Genomic DNA, 24,721 nt, shown 5'->3' with positions numbered 1-24,721 from the left:
AGGAGTTAATGGAGATAATGGTAGACAGACCACGTCAGTTGTTCTTCAAAAACTTGTGTCCATTGTGGACGAGGATGAAAAACCAGGAAATGCAGAAGATCCCGGAAATGAGACAGTTGCAGATGCATCTAAACCAGCTAAGGATGGGCCCAACGAATTAGCCATTTCTTCAAAGATGACAATTCCACACAGAAGAGATGGCGTTGTTTTCATGGGTATTTTGGGAACATACCGTCTCGTACCAGCAGTGCGGCTGAATCCATCTCTCTCTAGTGAAGATGAGATAGAAAATGAGAGGAAGCTACTATGTGAATCAGACACACATGCTAATATCATTAGGTACTATGGATTGAAGAAAGTGGACAATTTCTCCTATCTGTGCCTAGAAAGGTGGGTGTGCTGTTTAGATGATTTGACACGCTTTGCTAAGAAAAAGTTGCAAGAAGAACCAGATTCACTAGATGAGATAATAGATGGTCAGTTGTGGACAGAGATTGGAATTCCTGCACCTTTGATGATACAACTTATGAGGTATTTTATTATCTTGTTTGATGCATAATTATTGATATTATTAATTAATTGTTTGCTTTGTGATCCAGGAACGTAGTTTCTGCAGTGAATCATTTGCATAGCAAGCAAATAATTCACCGCAATCTGACGCCGGAAAATGTTCTTATATGCAAGGAGGGGAAGAAAATTGTTGCAAAACTGTCTGGTCTAGGCAAAAGCGCAGAGATTGGATTTACTTCCAAAAGTAAGTGTTTGATCAAACATTTTAAGTTTTAATTTTCTTTTTTTTTTTGTTATAAAATTATATTTACACATTGCAGATTTTGGAGATGCCAATTGGCGAGCACCGGAGCAGTTGAAGAATAGTAAGGAATCTGATTCTACTAACTTGTTTCAGCTGGGATGCATATTATTCTATGCGTTTACTGGGCATCATCCGTATGGAGATGAGAAGGTCCGTGGAAACAATATTCGACAAAGCTCAAGAGTGAAAGTGATTACCTCTCTCTTAAAGAATTGTGAAGCTGCATGTCTCATCGCCAATCTGCTGGAGCGGAATCAAGGGTAATTTATTTGATTTAGATTATAATTTAGATTTACTTGACAAATGTTGTTTCTAATTTATTGGTTTTGTGGGTTTGTATTTGCAGTAGTTGCAGTATTACTGCTTCCGACGCGGTTCAACATCCCTTTTTCTGGGATTCTGACAGGAGACGCAACTTCTTGAGAGACTCCACTGAGTACATAATGAATCTGGATGCTTCTGCTCAAGTCATAAAGGACCTGCATGCAAGAGTAGGGTGGAATTATGCTGGTTGGAATAAACTCCTGGATGCGGATCTTGTCAGTCACATGGTGGCCATGGGCGGTAATTACAATTACAACTACGTAAAAGACTTGCTAAGGTTCATTAGAAACGTGATTTCTCACTACAGAGAGTTTCCATCTGAAATCCAGGTTTGTCTTTCTCCTTATCTCATTTTGACATTGTTAGAAACACAAACTAAGTTTAGAAACTTTATCAGGCTATCGTGAGTGATGGTGTTGAGCAATACTTTGCTCTGAAGCTTGAGAGGCTCTTGATGGATGTCTACACGGCAATCTCTAAGAACTGCAAGGGAAACGCTACATTCAGAGCCTACTTCTTACCTTGAACATTCATTTACTTTTTTTTGTTAGTAGGATAATATTGTAAGGGGGGCGCCAAAATAACTAATGGTTTCTATCAAAATTTTGGTTGATTTTCATTCCAGTTTTAACTCTTCTTAACCCAATGTTTAAATATGTTGAGTTAAGCGACACAGCTTTGGTGTTTGCCATTACAAATGTTGCTTATTTCTCCGTGTGTGTTCTTTAAAAGAATTATCTTTTGTTAAATCCAGAGGGATATCGATCAGTATACTCAGCTTGTTCAATAAATGTCCATCGATGTTTGATGTTGTGGCACATCAAGAGATGTGTCTTTTCCCTCATCTGACAATCGTCTCTTTTTCTTTTTCTAAATTTGTTGTTGCTTGCTAAGACATGTTTATTTCTCATTTGCTTTGCAGACACACTTAAAAATTCTATCGTGCTCTGTTACTTACTTAGATGAAGTTCACCATCAACGGCTTCTTTCTCTTGCAAGTTTTTTTTTCTTTAGTATTACAGTTGAATTCACACATACCTTATTTACCTTCCTCTGAGATTCATCACATTTATTGTCTTTGGAATGAGAATTTGGGATCACAAACCAAATGTAATATATGCATTGCTGGACCTAATTATATCACTGGTACACAGCTCAGCAACTACCCCTCATGTCAACCAGATATATTATCTGCTTAAGGAGCTTTTAACAGTTTGTGATTTTCTCCTTTTCCATCTTTAGGCCACTACTAGCGGAAACTATCCCAACTCTTGTTTGGAGATGCTCATATTTACTTTTACTGCAGACTCAACAATAAGATGCCGGAAGTTCTTTCCCGGGTGCACGCAGCTCTCCACAAGATTTCGTATTTAGTTTCCCTTTCTCCCTCAAAATTACTGTCCATACTCGTAAATACACAACAAAGACCATGTAAGTTTTTAGTTCTGTTCAAGTTTAGACAAATGTAACAGCAAGCTTATTGTCTTGCAGGTTTTGATGACATGTGGATAACTTGTTGAGGTTGGAGAACAGCTCAATAGGAAAAATTATTGGCAACGTGCTTCTTATGGTGGTAATGGAGAGGTTGTGAGATCTCGATGTAAGTGGACGGAATTTGATTCATAAACAACTGTATTTTCCATACAAGTATAGAGTATAGCCACTAAGTAAAGTGGTAAGTAAATGAAATGATATTCTCCAAGATAACTCCAGTATAGGCATGTTTGATATGGAACTTGAAGTTGCAGTTGAAGGCACCATGAATGAAGGAGAGGAGGTAGGTTAGTGTGTTTGTTTGCTGTTTATGCAAAATCCACAAAACTTAACTTGATGGTTGAAAGTTTCAGGATTACAAGGTGCTAGGCTCCTTCATTGTCGGCATGGGATGTCTTGGCTTAGATTCATCTAGATAATTCGTCATTCTAGACTCCTGACACTTTACTTCATTGTTGGCATGAGATATCTTTGGCTTAGACTCATTTTGATTTCGTCTGCAGTTCCTGATGTTCTATGCGTGCTCACTAGATCCTGAAAATTGTGGTGTGAAATTTTCCAGTAAGCTCTTCTCTCGAGCAACAAACCTCAGGTTACCCATGTGCGTTTCATCTTATCATTCATGGTAAAAAATTCTTGTGCACGATAATTATATGGTGGTGGTATCATGAGGCCTTAATATCAGCCCAATTTAGGCCCATATAAATACAATTCTATGTTTTTAAAATAAACGAGCTCATTATTTCCACCGATAACTCTGTGTTAGCTCCGACAAAAATGGCTGCAATCAGCTTTTCCTCCTCTTTGCACGCCTCAGCCTCTCCGCGTGTTTTTCGTCCACATGTTCCCGAAATACCCCTGGCCTTACTCTCTATTCACGCTTCAAACCATCCTTCTCTTTTCCCTCTCTCTCCTTCGCACTCCGTAACACTGACACAGTCCGGTCTCGTCGTCGTCTCTTCTTAATCGCCTCCGCCGTCAAGTCTCTGACGGAGACGGAGCTGCTTCCGATTGCAGAGGCTGACTCAATTCCATCCGCTTCCGGCGTCTACGCTGTATACGATAAAAACGAGGAGCTTCAATTCGTCGGAATATCTCGGAACATCGCCGCGAGTGTCTCTTCTCATCTCAAATCAGTGCCAGAGCTTTGTGGTTCCGTTAGGGTAAGCTCATCGCCCAATCTCTGTCGTACTGATTCAGGATTTCGTCAAACGAATTCTGATATTGATGAATCCGAAACCCCTATAACGTAGCAATTGTGTTGTAAATCTTGGTTGGGAGATACAAGACAAGGATTCAATGTTTCGTGGTTGACTTTTTCGCTTGCAAAATTTGAGCTTATGAAGTTCTTGATCTTGAATTTCTTCAACTACACTGGTCAGATTAGCAATTTAGCCATTGTAGGAGATGTTGGAGTATTTTGGTTAGTTTTGTGTTTTGATTCTCATTCTATGATAAGTTCTTTCAAGTAATAAGATCTTGTGTTCATGATCTTTAACTCTATTAGCTTACAAACGGTCAAATCTACAATAGCTCTTGAGAAATCAAGTTGACATTATCTATTGACATGGATATAGAAACTGTAAGGACCCGTTTGGTTTTTATTTGAGGACCTTGTTTCTTCATTTTTGATGAGGTGATTGGATATTGACAAGTTTTGGTATTGTTGATACCCTTCATAGCTGACATTTTCTTTGAATGATTCATCGTTTGGTTTGCTAGGTTGGTATAGTAGAAGAACCAGACAAAGCGGTTCTAACACAAGCATGGAAATCATGGATAGAAGAACACATAAAAGTAAACGGAAAAGTCCCGCCGGGGAATAAGTCAGGGAACAACACATTTGTCAAACAGACTCCGAGGAAGAAATCTGATATCCGTCTCACTCCAGGTCGCCATGTCGAGCTCACCGTTCCCTTAGAGGAACTGATTGATCGTTTAGTGAAAGAGAGTAAAGTGGTAGCTTTCATTAAAGGATCGAGAAGTGCTCCTCAATGTGGATTCTCACAGAGAGTGGTTGGGATTCTTGAAAGCCAAGGAGTTGATTATGAAACAGTAGATGTTCTTGACGATGAGTATAATCCGGGGCTAAGGGAGACGCTGAAGAATTACAGCAACTGGCCAACGTTTCCACAGATATTTGTGAAAGGAGAACTTGTAGGTGGTTGTGATATATTGACCTCAATGTATGAGAATGGCGAACTTGGCAATATCTTGAATTAGTTTCATCCGATTATCTTCTCTATTTCTAGTTGTGTAACTCGAAACATTCATGATTTAGAATCCTAATAAACACGCTTGGGTTCTCTTCCATAGTTTCAAACTCGTTTTCTGTTTTTCGCATTTATAAAGCTTACAGAGTTCTATACAGCCCTTAGAGATGACTCCATGCGGCCGGCTTGAAACTTTCGTGGCCTTTGACTTCCCTTACTGTTACTAAGCAATACTCTTTCTAAGTTTATGACCAAAAAATCATATAACCATGTACTAGTTACTATGGTTTTAAATTGAATACCCTTCGTAAAAAAAAACAAGGAAACAACTTGTGGCTTTTGCTTTGCAACCAAAAACGTCAATGTCGGTGACAATATATCTTATTGTCCCTTTCAACGAGGACGATCCATGATTCATCTATTCATCGCCTCAAGCTAAAGCGCGTTAACCTTTACATACACCCCTTGAAATGTTTTACAGTTTCGATATTCTTGTGGGCCATCAAGATATAGCTGGGGTGAAGTTACCATGTTGATATCGAACACCTATTTTATTTCAAAACTTTGATCCAAACGTGGGATAAAGATAACTATGTCTGCCACTTCTTCTGTTCCATGCATTTTTAGCAAATTAAATATTTATTGAGATCTTTGAGTCATCAATTCCAAATTATAAATTTCCATTTAGTTCTATTAAATGACTGAAAAGTACTGAAAACCTTATGCAAGACTTTATACAAAGCCTTATAAATGGTTAGACATACATACGCTTTCCAATTGAGAGACGACTATACAGAACCGAATATCCCAATAAAGTATTCCTAGAATAGAATGTGTATTCATCAAAAGATCTCCTTCCATGTATATATGTAAATTACAAATGAATATCATACAAAATTTTATGTGGATAAGAAACGTCACACGCATACACGTATCGTATTGCCATGTTAGATATGATTCATCATCAAAAGAAAAAGAAGAATCTATTGACAAATGATATAAAAGATTAGAAACAATCGACCTAAATGGTCCCAGATTTCATAGGATAACTTTTCATTCTTGCATCTACCACGTTTGGTACTTGTATTAATTTTGTGTTTTGTTCTCTTGACCTCTACATTCTCATCAAAATTAGTCCACAAAACTATTTTCTTAGTATTTTCGTATCTCTTTTGCATGAAGATGATTTTTTGGGACCGATATTTCAAAGTATTAATTACATCGCCAACAATATGTATATTTACTAATCACTCTACAAACATACAAGATTATTCGGAAAAATAACTTTGTTCCGTTGTTTAACGTTCCATTTTACGAATACTATACAAGATCCTTCTACGAAGTACTAATTAAAACCATTATTCCACTAATTTTATATGGTATGAAAAAAATTTGGCTTACCAAAATATAAACCATGAAGAAAGAATGTGGGGTTAATATGTTACTAAAGTCTCACTAAAACTCAAAATGTCCTCATAGTCATAGCAAACAATATATATATGAGTGTTGAGTGTTTCCATGAATAAACTAACTATTCCCCCCACCAAATAATCAAACCTACGCTACACCCCAAACAAGCATATAATGAACAGGTTAACTTAGGTTAAGAATAATAGCTGAGAAAGATTAGAGAGAACCATCTCTAGTAAGCTTAGCAAGCAATGCATTAATAAGCGAATCTCTCTTCTCTGCTCTCATCTCCTCCCTCGACCGCCGTTGTTCCTCTCTATCCCGCCACATCCGCTCCATAGCCACCCTCTCTTTCTCAAGCTCCTCCATCTTCCTTCTCCATCCTTCTTCTTTCTCTGCTCTCTCCTTCTCCCTCGCCTCCCATCATTCTCTCCACTCGTTCTCCATTCTCACTTGATGTCTCATAAACTCTTCTAACACTTCTCTTACACCATTATTGCTATTACTACCGCCTTTTCGCTTCTTTGCAATGTTCTTTTTCGGGTTTAGGACTTTCGTGTCATTGCTGACATCTACTAGCTCTTCATTCACATTCTCTTCTTGATCCTCTTCTGAAGAATACTCTCTCTTTCTCGCTGTCCCGCTTGTTCCCCCTCCTCCTCCCTCGGATTCAGCCCATAGCATTCTCTGCATTCTAGTGGTAAATATAATTTGCATATCATCATAAAAAGGGAACTGTTGTCTCGCTGTCTCTGCCTCCATTGTCTCACATCCCTAGAAACATCAACCAATACATCACCAATGAGATTACATATGCATATAAAACTAAACTACTCAGAATATTATGGACAACAAGATTCAGAATTTACAATGTTTTTGTCTTTGTCCCGGAAAGATTATGGACTATATAAGATTCAATATATCTTGGTTACAAAAAAAAATTATTTATTTGTTCCATGCAAGAGCTCCAAGATTATAACACATCCACAAAATGAAAGAAGAGGGAGAGAGAAGAGACCTTAAAACGAGTGACGAGGTTCTTCCACTTGCATTTGCACTGTTCAGGGCTACGAGGAAAGCTTTTGTCTCTCATCTTGTTAGAGATAACTTCCCAAAGAAGCTTGTTCCGTTTTGTCTCCATGAAAGTCTGATCTAGCTCTCCTCTTATCCCTATCAAACTCTTTTGTCTCTTCAACGCTCCACTGAGGAAACCTATCCCCAACCGCTACGGGAGACGTTATTTCCGGCGTTTGCGATTGAGGATGATGAAGATGATGCTTGTTGAGATATTGAAGCTGGTGAAGGTGATGATGCTGATGTCCATCCATATGAAAGAATCAAGAAGAACTAGTAAAAAAAAAACAAAAAACAAAATCACCAAACGATCTTTAAAGCAAAAGATTTTGTTTTTGTGATTTTAGAAGAAGCTTTCACTTTTTCAGATCGAAGAAAAAATATTTCTTGTTTTCTTTATCTTTTGGTTTGTGTTTTGTAATGTGAAAACGTTGGAAGAAAGATGTCTAATTTTCTTTGATCGCAATTCTTTTCTTCTTCTCCACTCTCTCTTTCTCTTGTCGCCATCTGTCTACGCGTTTACTTTTTTTTTTCTTTCTCTGTCTTGGATTTTTTCTAATATAAATTTACTTTTTTTTGTGTGTGTCTTCTTTTGACAAAATATTAAAAAGAAAAAAGCTTTCGGTAGATGTCATATTAATATTAGTACTAGTATATGTTATATTATTAATTTAAATGATCTATAGAGCAAGGGATTAGCGTCTTAAATTATTAGTCAATTCGTTAATAAAAGATATGTTAATTAGGAGGGATGTGGATATTTCTATCGTTATCTCATAATGTAATCACTTTCATTTGACAAATAGTATTCTAGATTCTGACAGTCGACATATGGTCAAATAATGTGTATGAAATGAATTTATTACCGAGTTAGTTCGGTAAAAATAATAAATTTAATTAAAATAATTATAATTTGTTAAAATTTCTATTAGCCAATGCGAAATAAAAAAACAGTAAATTTTTAACAGAAAGTCAAGTTCTAAAATAATATAATAAAAAATTTCTTTTAGGGTGAAAAGTGTAAGAAAAACATAGGTGAGTATTAACATTTTCTTATTTTTGAAAATAAAAATAAGTATTTTCTGTTTAATCGGCCATTTCATTCATATTATAATGAGGTATTAAATTGATGTGACGATAACATTGCGTTGAGGTTTCATCATCACTGCCAGAAGTTTCGGTTTGTATACTTTTGTAATAATACTGTGTGGTTATAAATTCTAGGCGACCAGTCATATCCTTAGCTTCATGCCCAAGTTTCTATTTACTACTTTATCTTTGCTTTTTTTTTTTTCCTTTTTCCAGAAAACTCGATCGTTTTCTAACTTTAAGCACTTTTTAAAAAATATACAAAACTATGTTACTTCTCTAGAATCTCTCGTTTCCTAAATTCCTTCACGTGTTAGATAGTTACAAAATAACAAAAGTGGTGGAATGATTTCTTCATTCACGAAAACACAGAATTATAGTGTGACAACTGACACGTGCGTGGAATTAGCCAGCATTCTAGAGAAAGATTCCCACCGAACAATGTTCTATTAATGCTTGCCGGAGCTGGGCTTCTATGGATGGGATGGTCCGGTTTTAACGGTGCTCCTTACGCCGCCAACTTAACCTCCTCGATCGCGGTGCTCAACACTAACCTCTCGGCCGCGACTAGCCTCCTCGTATGGACCACACTTGATGTCATCTTCTTTGGCAAACCTTCTGTCATCGGAGCAATTCAAGGCATGGTTACTGGCCTAGCCGGCGTCACTCCCGGAGCAGGTCTCAATCATCTTATTTTCAAGTTTTATGTTTACTCTTAAGTTTATTAATGATTAAAGTTAAATTATGTGGAAACTTAGTAATATTGCATGGTTAATTTATTACACTGACAAATGAAATATATATATTGCAGGGTTGATCCAAACATGGGCTGCTATAATAGTTGGAGTAGTCTCAGGAACAGTTCCATGGGCTTCTATGATGATCCTTCACAAGAAATCTGCTCTCCTTCAAAAGGTAAATTAGATCATAAATCCCACTTTAATTTCATAACCAACAAAAAATAAATAAATTGAAGTTGATTATGTAACATTGATTCATGTAAGAATGATTTGAACTGTAATATTTTGATTGGCTTAAAATAAAATAGGTGGATGATACATTAGCGGTGTTTTACACACACGCCGTGGCCGGTTTACTTGGTGGAATAATGACAGGTTTGTTTGCACATCCTGAGCTCTGCGTCTTGATACTTCCTCTCCCAGAGACCAATGGAGCTTTCTACGGCCGCAATGGCGGCAAACAGCTTTTGAAACAGTTGGCAGGAGCTGCCTTCATTGCCGTCTGGAATGTGGTGTCGACGACTATCATACTACTCGCTATTAGGGTGTTCATACCATTGAGAATGGCTGAGGAAGAGCTCGGGATTGGAGACGACGCTGCACATGGGGAAGAAGCTTATGCTCTTTGGGGTGATGGAGAGAAATTTGATGCTACAAGGCATGTGCAACAGTTTGAGAGAGATCAAGAAGCTGCACATCCTTCTTATGTTCATGGTGCTAGAGGTGTCACCATTGTTCTATGATTTTTCTTATTCTTCTTTTTGTTATTTTTTGTGTGTATTGTTTTCCTTGTGACATTAGAGATATGCATGAGTTATTTGTGTTTTGTATAGGTGGTAAAACTTCACTTTTCAGTTTTTTGGGGTGTATTTGGAGTTAACAACCATTTGTAATTTTGTTTAAATGATGCTTCACAATGAAAACATAGAGTTCGTGAGCTTGTGAGTTGTGATCATTTTAAAATTCAGTTAAAGTAATTTCTTCAAGTCATTTGGCTAATAAGTAATAATAAGTTAATAACCAATGTGAACACAATATGTAATCTGGGCTCAAGTTAATATTAAGACCTATACTTCTCTTGAGAATCTAATTCACCCTTAATGCCAAAGGCCCAAAAGGCCCAAAACCTAGTTTTCTTAAAATGATAAGTGTTGACCTTATTATTCTCTTAGAATTAGGGATTGTGATGTGTCAATGTTTTTTTTTTTTTTTGGTAAGAGCCTTGGTAAGTGTCAATGTTGAATATAGAAGAAACTTTGTTTCCGTTTAATATTTTGTACAATATTTATAAGTAAATGAAAACCTTTTTTTTAAAAAAAAACTCTAAAATATGAAGAGTTTCACGTATAAAAGCAAAACATAAATAAAATAAAATTTGGACAGATAAAAACAAAAATTGGTGTCTGAAATAATTGAACACTAACGAAGAAATTATTTGTTTATAATTATCAACACTTTTTAGTTTTTACTTTTTAGGCATAAAAGGTTTCAACTTTTCTCAAAGACCCAGCCTTTGCAAGTGGCGTGGTTTCACTCGGTGGGCTTATAAATATCAACGATACCTTGACCTCCCACCATCGCCACTAAAACGAAATCGTGGTCTTACTCTCTCTTCTGACCTGAGCTCACACACAGATTTTGATTGTGTCTGTCACTCATGGAACCCAATATTTACCAACTTGCCCTCGCGGCTCTCTTTGGAGCTTCCTTTGTTGCTGTTTCTGGGTTTTTCATGCATTTCAAGGCCCTGAATCTAGTCCTTGAGCGTGGTAAGGAGCGTAAAGAGAACCCTGAAGGAGACGAGCCTCAAAATCCTACCTTGGTGAGACGGCGGAGCCAGGTTAGAAGGAAGGGTATTGACCAATACGGTCGCAGTCCTGCTTCTCTTCCAGATGCCACTCCTTTTACCGATGGCGGCGGTGGTGATACAGGTCGGAGCAACGGTCACGTTTATGTCGATGAAATCCCTCCTGGTCTCCCGAGGCTTCATACGCCATCTGAAGGTTCGAGAATCAAACCTGAATCGATCAGATTAGATTTTGGATTATAAAAATTGATCCTTTTACGGGTTTAGTGTTGTTTTAGTGCTATTTGATTCCAATTGCAATCCTTTGATGATGCTGATAGATTGTCTGTGATTGTTTTTTTCAGGGAGAGCTTCAGTACATGGAGCTAGTAGTATCAGGAAAACTGGAAGCTTTGTTAGACCAATCTCTCCGAAATCCCCTGTTGCTAGTGCTAGTGCTTTTGAGAGTGTGGAAGAATCTGATGATGATGATAATTTGACTAATACTGAGGGTTTAGATGCTTCCTACTTGCAAGCTAATGGTGACAATGAATTGGTGAGTTTCTTGATTTTATCATATTTCAAATCCATGTTTTGTGATTGAATGGGGTGGAGTTACAAGTAAGACGTTTTTTTGCAGCCTGTAGATGCCAATGAAGAGCAAATATCTATGGCTGCTTCAAGTATGATTCGATCACACAGTGTGTCTGGTGACTTACATGGAGTTCAGCCTGATCCTATTGCCGCTGATATTCTTCGTAAGGAGCCCGAGCAAGAGACCTTTGTCCGTCTTAATGTTCCTCTTGGTAAGAATGGTCACTTTTTTTTTTCGTTCTGTCATCTTGCCTAACTTCTGGTTTCTGTTTTCTTAGTGCTCTTTTCATGTTGTTACAAATCATGACATGTTTGTTTCGTAAGTCCCACTAGTTTAAAAGTTTTTTTCTAGTGGCAAGTAATTAAGTGGAGTTACAGATAATTATATAACTAGTCTTAAGTGAGACAAGCAAGGGTCAATTAAGGCTTTACTCTATGTGGGAGCTGAGCCATTGGAATCCTTAAAGTATAGTTTATGAATTATAGCTTGAAACAATTAGAGTTCAACACATTTCTTATTCAGATTTTACATATGTTCTGTTTAGAGGTGCCAACATCCGATGAAGTTGAAGCCTATAAATGTCTGCAAGAATGTCTTGAACTGCGGAAGAGGTATGTCTTCCAAGAAACAGTTGCACCATGGGAAAAAGAAGTCATATCTGATCCTAGTACTCCAAAGCCTAATACAGAGCCATTTGCACACTATCCTCAGGGAAAATCTGATGTGAGTCATTACTCCTTATATATGTCATCAAACACCATGCATTATGCATCAAACACCATGCATTGATGAATTTAACTTTCCAATCTTTGTTTTTACAGCATTATTTTGAGATGCAAGATGGGGTAGTCCACGTGTTTGCAAATAAAGATAGTAAGAGCATTAGTATTGAAATTCTAATGCTTCTTTTGCCTGTACCCATGAAAGTTGATTTGGTTGCATTCTTTTACTTTTCGAAAAACTGACCCTTGTTCTGTTTCATACTTCCCAGCAAAAGAAGAGCTCTTCCCGGTAGCTGATGCCACAGCGTTTTTCACTGACTTGCATCACGTACTCAAAGTCATAGCTGCAGGAAACATCCGGACTTTGTGCCACCGTCGACTAGTGCTCCTAGAACAGGCAAGAGTTTTATTTAGAGAAGAATAAATGTCAATAAGCCAGTTTCATCTGGTTAACAGTATGACTCTTTTTTTCTTGTTTCAGAAATTTAATCTCCATTTGATGCTTAATGCGGATAAAGAATTTCTTGCTCAAAAAAGTGCACCACATCGTGATTTTTATAACGTTAGGAAAGTCGACACTCATGTGCATCATTCAGCTTGCATGAACCAGAAACACCTTTTAAGGTTTATCAAGTCTAAGCTCCGGAAAGAACCCGATGAGGTAACAATTGCAAACCATATGTTTTAGGATAGTATACAATTTGTTGATATGATAAATTTTTTGCTCCTCTATACAGGTTGTAATATTCCGAGATGGAACATATTTGACCTTGAGAGAAGTTTTTGAGAGCCTGGATCTGACTGGGTAATTACATTTCCAACTTCTAAACATTCCCAACTTAGTTCAATCTGAATTTGATGGCTCCAAGACTATTAGATTACTCTCTTAGGAGCCCCTGGTTGTTGCGCACCGCAGATTGCCTGTATTGCATTTTTTTTTCCCATTTTTACCATGACAATGAAGAAATAAACCTTCTTCCTTTTGTTTGAACTTTGCACAGATATGACCTGAACGTCGACCTTTTGGATGTTCATGCAGACAAAAGTACCTTTCATCGTTTTGATAAGTTCAACCTAAAGTATAATCCTTGTGGTCAAAGTAGGCTTAGGGAAATTTTCCTTAAACAGGATAATCTTATCCAAGGTAATTGAATACTCTAGTAACTCTCATTACCGTTTTTAGTTCATTTGATGCATCAGTTATGCTCTCTTGGTTGCCTGACATTTCTTTTTGTTTGGTTTTAGGTCGATTTCTTGGTGAGATAACAAAGCAAGTCTTCTCTGACCTTGAAGCTAGTAAATATCAGGTAAACGCCCCATGCATCTTCAGTACTTTTATTCTTGGTCAACTGCAGTAGTCTTATGCATTTAGAACGAACATTATAAAAGAGGAACACTGTTACAATCAAATCTATTATACCTAAGCTTATAATATAATTGCTGGGAATACAAAGAGACTTAGGATTTGGTAACTGATCTCCTCCTATTCCCCCTTACAAACGCAAAGCTTGCTATTCTTGTTGCATATGCTTTATAGCTGCATTAAACTCTTAACTAATTTGTTATACTACGAAAAGATATAATAGTAAAAGCCTTGGATTTTTAGTCTCAGTAACCATATCAAACTCACACTCCCTCACATATGCGCATTATCATGGAATTGCTTAAATTCTGTGTTAAGAAATCTTCTTGCCAAAGCAGATCCATTATTGCTCTGTTTTGTTTTTCCTGATGTCTACTTTGAATACCGCAGATGGCCGAATACAGAATATCTATATATGGCAGAAAAATGAGTGAGTGGGACCAACTCGCTAGTTGGATTGTGAACAATGATCTATACAGTGAGAATGTTGTCTGGTTAATTCAGGTTAGCCATCTCTTTGATACTTGTGTGCTCCATGTCCTTCCATGAGTGTATGTGTTTTTTTCTCTCCGTGTGTTTGTGACATGACTGCTAATGAGCTATATTTTCCTTGTTTTCTGTTTTTCTGCTCACTAGCTCCCACGCTTGTACAACATTTATAAGGACATGGGTATCGTGACATCTTTCCAGAATATCCTGGACAATATTTTCATTCCTCTGTTTGAAGCGACGGTAGATCCTGATTCCCATCCCCAGCTCCATGTTTTCTTGAAGCAGGTTAGCATTCATATCTGCAAATAACCTCTAATCCGCATGTCTTTGCACAATAAAGAGTTGGTTTGACTGGTTGCTGTCTCTTGCTTGTTTTGATTGTTTATTTGTTTTTGTTGCTCGTTTCTTCTTTGCTATTTCAGGTTGTTGGATTTGATTTGGTTGATGATGAAAGCAAACCTGAAAGACGTCCCACAAAACACATGCCCACTCCAGCTCAATGGACTAACGCATTCAATCCTGCATTTTCTTACTATGTCTACTATTGTTATGCTAACCTCTATGTGTTAAATAAGGTACCATTCCCCCTAGTCGCTTCTGTAACTAACTTGGTGCTGTCAAAACTGTGTAATATGAAGTAACTATTTTTCTTCAGCTTCGAGAGTCAAAGGGCATGACTACCATCACGCTGCGACCACATTCTGGAGAGGTGTGTTATTTCTTCCTTTGTGCTATATAAACAGTTTTTAAGTTACAGTTCAGTGGAATTTTAACATGTCTACAATTTTCAGGCTGGTGACATTGACCACTTGGCTGCTACGTTTCTAACATGCCATAGCATTGCACATGGAATCAATCTGCGAAAGTCTCCTGTGCTTCAGTATCTATACTACCTCGCCCAGGTTTGTAGAGACTGCCTGCTTGTATTTCATATAGTATTGTTTCTGTTCTAAGAATTGACTGAACATTTATTCCATTTCTGTTGACAGATTGGTCTGGCCATGTCACCACTGAGCAACAACTCTTTGTTTCTAGATTACCACCGAAACCCCTTTCCTGTGTTTTTCTTGAGAGGTCTCAATGTGTCTCTGTCTACTGATGACCCCCTTCAGATTCACTTAACTAAAGAGCCGCTCGTGGAAGAGTATAGCATAGCTGCCTCAGTAAGTGATGATGTTTCAATTATACATTCATGTCAAACATCATAGACCATGAAAGTTAATTATCTTTGGTTATTATTACCTTTGGATGATTTTTATGGATCTTCTGCAATTGCAAATACCAATGAACAATGAAACTTCTCTCTAGACATCCTTTTCTTCTAGGATTCAGTTATAGTGATGTATTAACTGAAAATGATAACTGGATTTTCAGGTTTGGAAGCTGAGTGCGTGTGACCTGTGCGAGATAGCTCGTAACTCAGTGTACCAGTCAGGTTTCTCACATGCCCTGAAGGTACTTGTTATATCAAACATAGCCTACAGTATTAAAGAACAAGATATCTCTGGTCTGATCTGCTGATAACACTAACTCTTTTGCATGTTTTTAGTCGCACTGGATTGGAAAAGACTACTACAAAAGAGGACCCGATGGAAACGACATTCACAAAACAAACGTGCCACACATAAGGGTGGAGTTCCGTGACACGGTATGGAATGAAATATAAATTCTTCACACAGGTTAAGTCCTCTTTGTAGGAAAACAAATTAAACTTATGAAGTTGATGCAGATCTGGAAAGAGGAGATGCAACAGGTTTATCTAGGCAAGGCTATTATCTCAGATGAAGTTGTTCCGTAAACACCGCAATCAGAAATGGCAACGTTTAAGAATCCAACATGTATGTAACACAACTCAATGATCTCACCACTTCTATTACAATACATTCTCATGATGTCAATGGTTAAAATTTCAGATTTCAGGAGAACAAAGAGAGCAAGCAGCTAGAGAAGTATACGAAGCAGGAACCTAGTAGATAGGGTAATAATATGAGTGGCTCTGTGCCCTGAGAAAGCGATTTGGCTGTCAATCATATTGTCTTATAAAGCTTTTTAGATAAAGAGAGATACAAAGTGACCAGTTGAGAACCGGTTTTAATATAATGGATTTCAGTTTTTTGGATTATAATGATCAAGTTAATCTTTTCTCATATAAATTGGTTACATACTGTTTTAATTTGGATTCAGATTCAATTTTAATCCAAAATAGCATCATCTTCGAATCCAATATTGGTTCTGTTTTTAACCATACTGAGATCTGTTTCACATTTGGTAGATTTGGCTTGATAATGAAGTAACTTTTGGGTTTGTAGATAGACAAATGTTCCTTTTGTTTAATATCAGACAAAAAGTGTGGAAACTGTAAGCAAAAACAAGAGCGGGTCCCACCTTTCCTGATATGGTATTCTTATGCTGAGTATCATAAGGCCTTAAAAACAGCCCAATTCAGGCCCAATAAGGAAAATCCTATGTCAAATAAACGAGCTCATCATTTCCACCGATAACTCTTTCTCAGCTCCGACAAAAATGGCTGCAATCACTTTTTCCTCCTCCTTGCACGCCTCAGCCTCTCCGCGTGTTTTTTCTCCACATATTACCCCTGTGATCACTCTCTATTCACGTTTCACACCATCCTTCTCTTTTCCATCTCTCTCCTTCACACTCAGTGACACAATCCGGTCTCGTCGTCGTCCCTTCTTAATCGCCTCCGCCGTCAAGTCTTTAACGGAGACGGAGCTGCTTCCAATTACAGGGGCTGATTCAATCCCGTCCGCTTCCGGCGTTTACGCTGTCTACGATAAGAGCGACGAGCTTCAGTTCGTCGGAATATCTCGAAACATCGCCGCAAGTGTCTCTACACATCTCAAATCTGTGCCGGAGCTTTGTGGCTCCGTCAAGGTAAACCTCATCTCTCTATCGCCGTTGTCTTGATCCATATAGAGTTTAGCATGTGTGTTACTAACGAGGATTCTCTGTTTTGTTGTGGTTGACTTTTGTTTATTACTGTTCTTATACTTGGGAAGTGTCTTGGTGAATGAATGCTATAAAAGTTTATCACTTTAGTTCCAGAATTGTATTTCATATCATTAGGATCACTAACTTGTTTGCTTAATTTGAACTAATGAAGTTCTTGGATCTGTTGTTGATAAGAGTTCTGTAACAACTATCAAGTGTTCTTTTTGTATATGTTGCTTATCAACTATCAAGTGTTCTTTTTGTATATGTTACTGTGAGAAATAAAGGAGACCCATTAGAAGAGCGTCACCGTGTTATATTACTTACCATAGCTCTTGAGAAATTTAGCTGACATTAGTGTTTATTTGCTCCAATGACTCGATGACCAACAATGAATTTGAGGACCTTGTTTTATCGTTTTGATCATTTGATGAATATTGGAAAGTTTTGGTATTGTTGATATGAAACTGATTTCATCATTGGTTTGGCTAGGTTGGTATAGTAGAAGAACCGGATAAAGCTGTTCTAACACAAGCATGGAAATTATGGATAGAAGAACACATAAAAGTAACCGGAAAAGTCCCACCGGGGAATAAGTCAGGGAACAACACATTTGTCAAACAGACTCCGAGGAAGAAATCTGATATCCGTCTCACTCCAGGTCGCCATGTCGAGCTCACGGTTCCTTTGGAGGAACTGATTGACCGTTTAGTGAAAGAGAGCAAAGTGGTAGCTTTCATAAAAGGATCAAGAAGTGCTCCTCAATGTGGATTCTCACAGAGAGTGGTTGGGATTCTTGAAAGCCAAGGAGTTGATTATGAAACTGTTGATGTTCTTGACGATGAGTATAATCCCGGGCTAAGGGAGACGCTCAAGAACTATAGCAATTGGCCAACGTTTCCACAGATATTTGTGAAAGGAGAACTTGTAGGAGGTTGTGATATTTTGACCTCAATGTATGAAAATGGTGAACTTGGCAATATCTTGAACTAGTTTCATCCGATTTTCTTCTCTATTTCTAGTTGTGTAACTCTAAACATTCATTATAGAGAATCCTAATGAATTCTAATGTTGTTCGTTTGTTACAACTTATATGAGCAGCAAACATTTTCATGAAATGTAAGATAATGACGAAGTTAAGTTTATGGGTTGTATTATTTTAAGAATTTACATTTTTTTTTCTTTCTATCATTTATTTGTTACTTTTTTTTTTCGATCCATAGCCAATCCCTATTATGCAGAGTAACGCGTCTTAGCGGAGTCGAACAGCCCAATTCAAGCCCAATAAGTAAAATCCTATGTCAAAATAAATTTCACCGATAACTCTAGTGTTAGCTCCGACAAAAATGGCTGCAATCCCGTCTGCTTCCGGCGTTTACGCTGTCTACGATAAGAACGAAGAGCTTCAGTTCGTCGGAATATCTCTACACATCTCAAATATGTGCCGGAGTTTTGTGGTTCCGTGAAGGTGAACCTCATCGCTCTATCGAACTCCGATGGGGAAAGCGGAGTCAAATGGACTTAATCACTTGATTAAAAGCACATCCCCTATTTATTTGTTACTTATTGCTTATATTTTGCTTATGATTTACTTATGTTTTGATTATCTTTTGTTTATTATTTTGTAAATTTGTTTTCTTTACTCCAATTTCAGTTTTCTAGTAATAATTACATCTCGTTGCTCAACCTCTGATCTCAAGATCTAGATGAGGTAATTTCTCGATTTTTTAACTCTACGGTTTCTTCTCTATTACATATTGCAGTAATGCTGCCCAAACGTCTGAGTTTTGATCCCCAAATGAAGTCCACGTGATAAAGAGAAATGATATTGATGATCGGAGAAGGAAAGATATATTAAGAAGAAGGTGAATACCGATGTCATTATGGAGAGAGGATCGAAGTCTGCTGATCTGAAGCTGTTCCGATGTCTAGATTAGTTCACCGGCGAACGAGAATCAGAGTTGGAGGAGAGGTTAGGTTATCTTTCACGCATACCGATGATTGGAGGTTAGGTTTTTGTATTATACAAGTATATAAAATCTAAATCACAATGTAAAATTAATTATTAGCAGTTTTTTCCGATTCTTTCTAACGTTCTTTTTACGGTAAGTTTCTACTAATAGCCGTGTAGCTGCTCTGGCTGCTTCCTTCATCTTTCTTGCAGCCACCAACCTTATCTTAGCTGTTCTAATCTTGTCACTTGTGGTTTCGATCTCCATTGCTTTCACAACTTCCGACTGTGCATTCTCTCCTGTTTTCTTCAACTCTTGAGCTTCACGGCTCAATCTTTGAACCTCATTCAACATTCCTATCGCATTGTTCTCTAAATCTCTCTCATCAGTTTCACCCTCCTTAACAAATCTTACTCTCACTTCTTCTCTTTCCTCATTCAGTTTCTTCTTCAACTGCTCAACAGATTCGCGTATATACTGTTAGGGCTCATCAGGAATCCGAACCTTCATGAACTTCAGCTAGTCACAATCTTGCACAAATTCATCTTCGCTTGGTTTAAACCCTTCAATACAACACCCGCTGGCTTGATCTGACTGTGAACTTCTTCTCTCAACGTCAATCAATCCTCCGATTGCCAGCGACAATTTCGAATTTTCTTCCGATCTTTTTTTCTCTTTCTCTGATTTTTCTTTTCTCTCTTTTGATCATTGATATGAGTCAAATTAAACCTAAGACTACTCTGTCAAATAAGAGATCGTGTGCAGTACTTTAGGGTCGAATTCCACAAAGCTCTCGTGTTCACACAATAGACTAACAGGTTTTGAATTAAGCTAAACAAGTAAAGATTGCAAATTAAAATAAAACAAGTAATTAAAATCGAGACGTAAATCAGATGGGAAAACGTTAGGCTTAGGGATTTTTCAGGAAATAAACTAATAGTAAATCTAGCAAATTAATTAGGATTATTTAACGAACCGTTCTAGAACTCAAAACACTAATGAATAGCTAACCACCTCTCGATGCGCTAAGTTACTAAATTAATATCAGTAATTCCATCTCTCGATGCAAATTCCTATATCAGACTAGCATTAAACTCAAGTTTGATATGTTCACAAATTCTCCTAGACCAACTCTCGATGCATCTAGAAATATTTGCTCACCTAAGGTAGTTCCAGTGACATGTGCCCTCTCGGATCAAATACCTATTATCCTAAGATCAAATTCTAGGTGATCAAGCTAGAATTAGCATTAAGAACAACCTAAGGTGAAGAACTCTATAGATTAATCCTAACAAGTTATCGATCTACTAATTCATCTAAATCCCTAATGAGAATCCCTAAACCTAACAAGCAAACTACTCAAACATGGAGATTGAAGCAAACAACATGATTGTAGTAGAAATCAATAATGAATATAACAAGAAAATAGGGTTTAGAAAGATCTTGTCGAGCTGATGGTTTTGACCAGATTTTAATTTTTCGTGTAGGAAATTCAAATTTTATTTAAGTATATGTAGTTATAGGCACGACTTGAAGTTTTGTGTATAAATACGATAAAGCAATTTAGTTCAGGAGGGAATTGGCCGTTTTTCCACGTTGGCCTCCTCGTGTCTTTTTTAGTCAAAGTATACTCTTTTCATTGATTTTATTTTTATGTGTTCTCTCTTCTTTCGTATTGTTGTTTGTATAGTAATTTTCAGTTTTATGTATCTCTTTATTGTATTTCTGTATTCTGTAACAAAAAACTTAAAAATGGTATAAAATTAATTATTTGTTGACTCAAGTATAATTTTTTTTGTAACATGTTAAATGTCTGTTGACTCAAATTCTTTATATATAGCGATCAAAATATCAATGGAGAAATATAAGTAAAGTTTAACAATGGGTTTAAATCTAGTGCTTGTTCTATCTTCTTATTTGCTTTTTACGCAAATGGTCGAAGGAAACGTTGATGTGAGCTTCTATAACTTCTACTTTGTAGTTTTACATTCCTTAAGATTTTATCATTTAAATTTCTCAAAAAGAATTATTTTTGTAGTCAATTTTACAGGAATTTGATTGTGTTGATCTATACAAACAACCCGCTTTCCAACATCCATTGTTGAAAAACCACAAGATTCAGGTACAGTGGTTATAGTGGATACTTAGATATAATCAAATGTCATTATAATACATGTAGCATAATTTTGAAATTCTGTTGTATTTTCTTAATCCTGTTATTTTGTGTTGTTACAGGAAAATTTCAGTTTCAATGAAAGCCACAATATAAAAAATAAATATAAAGAAAATGATCTAAGTTGTCCAAAAGGAACAGTGCCAATTTTAAAACAAAGAAATGGAACTGAAAGCGTTCATCTCAACACAATCGAGTATCCCGGCCAACATGTAATTTTTGTTTTTTTATATATTTATATAAAAAATTTATTAATTTAATCGCATAGAATTATGATTTGCAACACACGAAAAGTGAATAGATATATACTTATATAGTCATGTTGTTGCCTTTTTAGTGTTGTATATATGTTTATCATTAATTCTATCTATAAATCAAGTCGATTATAATACACATAAAATTTGTGAACGAGCCTATATTTATATACCTTTGATGTACAGTTTGCAACAATCGAAACCGTTTTGGATGGAAGCATCTATCGAGGAGCTGAAGCTATGATAAGTGTTCATAATGTATCTGTAAGAAATAACCAATACAGCAAAAGTCAAATTTGGTTAGAGAATGGACCTCGTGGTGAACTCAATAGCATACAAGTTGGTTGGGCGGTAAGTTATTATTAATTATAAAAAAAAACTATGTATAGCTCATACATAGTCATGTGATTTTACACATGGAACTAAAATACGTAATATATATACGTAGAAAAAAAATATAAGTAAACATAAAAATTTATAATTATGCATACATATTCAACGAAAATTATAAAATGGTTAATATTTTCTTTCTAAACAAAAATATTACCACTTAAATTTTTGGTTAATATTTTAATTTATATTAATATTTTAAAATTTTAGATAATACACACGTTTCATCATGTATTTTATATTTTCTTATAGGTGCATCCAAGATTATACGGGGATACTTTGACGCGATTTACAATATATTGGACTGTAAGTGACTTAGTTATGTGTTTTTTTTTGCGAATAATTATGTTTCTTTATACATGACAAACCAATAAAACTTTGTGATTATAGGAAATAGTCTTTATACCTTTGTATCTTTATAAAAATAAACCATATCTTTGTATGTTTATAAAAATAAACCATTTGTTGCCTTTTTGTATCTTTGTGTCTCAAAATATTTTGCCTCTTTTGAATTTATCAGGCAGATGGATATAAGAAAACGGGGTGTTATAATACAAAGTGTCCTGGTTTTGTTATTATAAATCCCTTTCCTGTTATTGGAAGCTTTATTAATAAATCCTCTATTTATGGTGGTAAAGAAACATTTGTTATCATACCACAAGTTTTACAGGTAAATTTTCTTCACATTTTATAAGAGAAATAATTTATTTGCCAACAATGATAGGAATTGTAGTTATTAATTATTTTAATAAATGCCACAAATTCAAGTTCTTTGTTTAGGCTTCTGAAATAATCGGGTTCACCCTCATTATAATTTTTCATTATTCAATATAGTGTGTCAATTTTTTTTGTTAAAATAACATATATGCGCATAAAATTTAAATATCTTTGTAATTATTTTTTTGTGTTTTATACTTTATTAGGATGGTTTCAGCGGAAATTGGGCACTAAAAATCTTTGATGAAATAATTGGTTATTGGCCCAAAGAACTATTCACACACTTAAATAAAGGAGCTTCTTTGGTGCGATTTGGAGGAAATACTTTTACATCTCCAAATGGAATTAGTCCTCCAATGGGAAATGGACATTTTCCGGTTTTTGACTTTCATAAAAGTTCATATTATATTCATGTTAAAGTGAAGAATTCAAATTATCAACTAGTTGATATTGAAGATAGGAGAGCAAGGCAATATGCAGATTCTTATCAGTGTTATAGATTATCATACTGGGGTTATTCCAAGCCAAATGGAGTAGCTTTCTCTTTTGGGGGACCAGGTGGAAACTGTGATATTTGATGATAGATGAATTAATATGTATCAACTGAAACTATATTAAATTTGCAACAGAAATAAAATTTGACTAAACTATTTTCATCTTGTGAACTAGAAGTATTTAACATATTCAAAAAAAAAGCTTAAGCATGTGTGAATGAGAAAGTAATTTCAAAAAAAAAAAAAACAATAATTTTACATAATCTATTGCTTTTAGAGTATGCAATATCTAAAAAAATATTTTAACATTAAAACATAATAAAATAAAATAAAAAAAAAAGTAGGAGAGAGATATTAGAAACGGTTCTCATTTGAAAAATCTTTAAATACCCATGACCAAAGACAAGTGTCTTCTCATGAATAGTTCAGTTTCTATATTAACTGAAAATTATGATATTTGATGATAGATGAATTTATATGTATTAACTGAAACTATTTTAAATTTGTAACAGAAATAAAATTTGACTAAACTATTTTCATCTTATGAACGAGAAATATTTAAGATCTTCAAAAAAAAAGTTTAAAAGATGTGTGAATGAAAAAATAATTTCAAGTAAATAAATAAAAAACAACAATTTTACATAATCTATTGTTTATGGAGCATCTCCATTGCACATATCTCTAAAAAAGCATTTTAACATCAAAACACAATAAATAAATAAAAAGTCGGAGAGAGATATAACAAACTGCTCTCATTTGAAAAATCTTTAAAGGCAAGTGTCTTCTCATGAATTGTTCAGTTTCTTTATTAAATAAATTTTAATTAAATTACCTAATGATTTTAAAATAACAATATACATATGTAAGAAACGTATTTGAGTCTCTCAACGACTGGAGATGCTCTTACCAACCGAGAAAAGAATCAAAAAGTCTTAAATTTCTACTGTACATAAGAACTTGGTTACGAATCTAAAATTTTTAATTTGTAAAACAAAAAAAAATGTTATCGTACACATTTTACATTGCTTAGATTTAGAATACTGCTTTCTTCCATTACTTATTGTCCATTTCAGAAGAGGATCCATGATTCTTCGATTCAATATTGCTTCAAGTTCACATTAAATCTAGTGCTTGTTCTATCTTCTTATTTGCTTTTTACGCAAATGCTCGAAGGAAACATTGATGTGAGCTTCTATAACTTCTACTTTGTAATTTTACATTCCATAAGATTTTATCATTTAAATTTCCCAAAAAGAATTATTTTTGTAGTCAATTTTACAGGAATTTGATTGTATTGATATATACAAACAACCCGCTTTCCAACATCTATTGTTGAAAAACCACAAGATTCAGGTACAGTGGTTATAATGGATACTAAGATCAAATATCATTATAATAAATGTAGCATAATTTTGAAATTCTCTTATGTAAAAATAAGAGAATTTCATAATGGATACTAAGATCAAATATCAGTTTCAACGAAAGTCACAATGTAAAAATTAAATATAAAAAAAATGATCTAAGTTGTCCAAAAGGAACAGTGCCAATTTTAAAACAAAAAAATGGAACTGAAAGCATTCATCTCAACACAGTCGACTATCCCGGCCAACATGTAATTCTTTTTTTATATATATTTTTATTAGAAATTTATTTAATAGCATATAATTATGATT

At 35.6% G+C, this 24,721-nt stretch overlaps 7 protein-coding genes across 8 annotated transcripts; 6 read left to right on the top strand and 1 right to left on the bottom strand.

Annotated features, from left to right (window-relative positions):
• Nucleotides 1–14: 14 nt before the first annotated feature.
• LOC110229010 (inactive serine/threonine-protein kinase/endoribonuclease IRE1-like) lies at nucleotides 15–1,757 on the top strand. Its single transcript, XM_021027686.1, has 5 exons — nucleotides 15–531; nucleotides 600–754; nucleotides 831–1,074; nucleotides 1,161–1,467; nucleotides 1,536–1,757. Exons 1-5 carry the CDS (start codon nucleotides 176–178, stop codon nucleotides 1,662–1,664), a joined length of 1,191 nt encoding a protein of 396 aa, XP_020883345.1. The 5' UTR covers nucleotides 15–175; the 3' UTR covers nucleotides 1,665–1,757.
• A 189-nt stretch (nucleotides 1,758–1,946) lies between these two features.
• LOC110229011 (bifunctional monothiol glutaredoxin-S16, chloroplastic-like) lies at nucleotides 1,947–4,947 on the top strand. The gene is given in 3 exon segments (XM_021027687.1): nucleotides 1,947–3,473; nucleotides 3,476–3,795; nucleotides 4,355–4,947. Coding segments are annotated over 3 exon segments (885 nt in total). The 5' UTR covers nucleotides 1,947–3,409; the 3' UTR covers nucleotides 4,856–4,947.
• A 1,324-nt stretch (nucleotides 4,948–6,271) lies between these two features.
• LOC110229012 (trihelix transcription factor GT-3b-like) lies at nucleotides 6,272–7,825 on the bottom strand. Its single transcript, XM_021027688.1, is given in 3 exon segments — nucleotides 6,272–7,029; nucleotides 7,274–7,432; nucleotides 7,434–7,825. Coding segments are annotated over 3 exon segments (867 nt in total). The 5' UTR covers nucleotides 7,584–7,825; the 3' UTR covers nucleotides 6,272–6,471.
• A 1,045-nt stretch (nucleotides 7,826–8,870) lies between these two features.
• LOC110229305 (ammonium transporter 2-like) lies at nucleotides 8,871–9,901 on the top strand. Its single transcript, XM_021029088.1, has 3 exons — nucleotides 8,871–9,096; nucleotides 9,230–9,333; nucleotides 9,467–9,901. The coding sequence occupies exons 1-3, from the start codon at nucleotides 8,871–8,873 to the stop codon at nucleotides 9,899–9,901; spliced, it is 765 nt and encodes a 254-aa protein (XP_020884747.1).
• A 774-nt stretch (nucleotides 9,902–10,675) lies between these two features.
• Nucleotides 10,676–16,241, top strand: LOC9317641 (AMP deaminase). Its single transcript, XM_021027684.1, has 20 exons — nucleotides 10,676–11,161; nucleotides 11,310–11,500; nucleotides 11,585–11,750; nucleotides 12,084–12,262; nucleotides 12,361–12,412; nucleotides 12,531–12,658; nucleotides 12,743–12,922; nucleotides 12,999–13,066; nucleotides 13,263–13,405; nucleotides 13,507–13,568; nucleotides 14,015–14,128; nucleotides 14,261–14,401; nucleotides 14,539–14,691; nucleotides 14,772–14,825; nucleotides 14,908–15,018; nucleotides 15,106–15,279; nucleotides 15,491–15,571; nucleotides 15,666–15,764; nucleotides 15,846–15,954; nucleotides 16,030–16,241. Exons 1-19 carry the CDS (start codon nucleotides 10,816–10,818, stop codon nucleotides 15,912–15,914), a joined length of 2,511 nt encoding a protein of 836 aa, XP_020883343.1. The 5' UTR covers nucleotides 10,676–10,815; the 3' UTR covers nucleotides 15,915–15,954; nucleotides 16,030–16,241.
• A 292-nt stretch (nucleotides 16,242–16,533) lies between these two features.
• On the top strand, nucleotides 16,534–18,211 carry LOC9315802 (bifunctional monothiol glutaredoxin-S16, chloroplastic). The gene is made up of 2 exons (XM_002881528.2): nucleotides 16,534–17,011; nucleotides 17,561–18,211. Exons 1-2 carry the CDS (start codon nucleotides 16,640–16,642, stop codon nucleotides 18,059–18,061), a joined length of 873 nt encoding a protein of 290 aa, XP_002881574.1. The 5' UTR covers nucleotides 16,534–16,639; the 3' UTR covers nucleotides 18,062–18,211.
• Nucleotides 18,212–20,865: 2,654 nt separating this feature from the next.
• Nucleotides 20,866–23,219, top strand: LOC9317639. Of its 2 annotated transcripts, none has more exons than XM_021029883.1 (7): nucleotides 20,866–20,973; nucleotides 21,071–21,142; nucleotides 21,256–21,405; nucleotides 21,634–21,798; nucleotides 22,090–22,143; nucleotides 22,358–22,507; nucleotides 22,761–23,219. In XM_021029883.1, exons 1-7 carry the CDS (start codon nucleotides 20,902–20,904, stop codon nucleotides 23,130–23,132), a joined length of 1,035 nt encoding a protein of 344 aa, XP_020885542.1. In that variant the 5' UTR covers nucleotides 20,866–20,901; the 3' UTR covers nucleotides 23,133–23,219. The 2 variants fall into 2 exon arrangements, with proteins under 2 accessions (XP_020885542.1, XP_002881573.2); XM_002881527.2 differs by having other exon boundaries at nucleotides 21,059–21,142.
• Nucleotides 23,220–24,721: the final 1,502 nt, after the last annotated feature.

Source organism: Arabidopsis lyrata (genome assembly GCF_000004255.2).
Source record: "Arabidopsis lyrata subsp. lyrata unplaced genomic scaffold ARALYscaffold_4, whole genome shotgun sequence".
Taxonomy (NCBI): domain Eukaryota; kingdom Viridiplantae; phylum Streptophyta; class Magnoliopsida; order Brassicales; family Brassicaceae; genus Arabidopsis; species Arabidopsis lyrata.
Note: the sequence above shows the minus strand (reverse complement) of the source record. Positions and strands in the feature narration are given on the sequence as shown.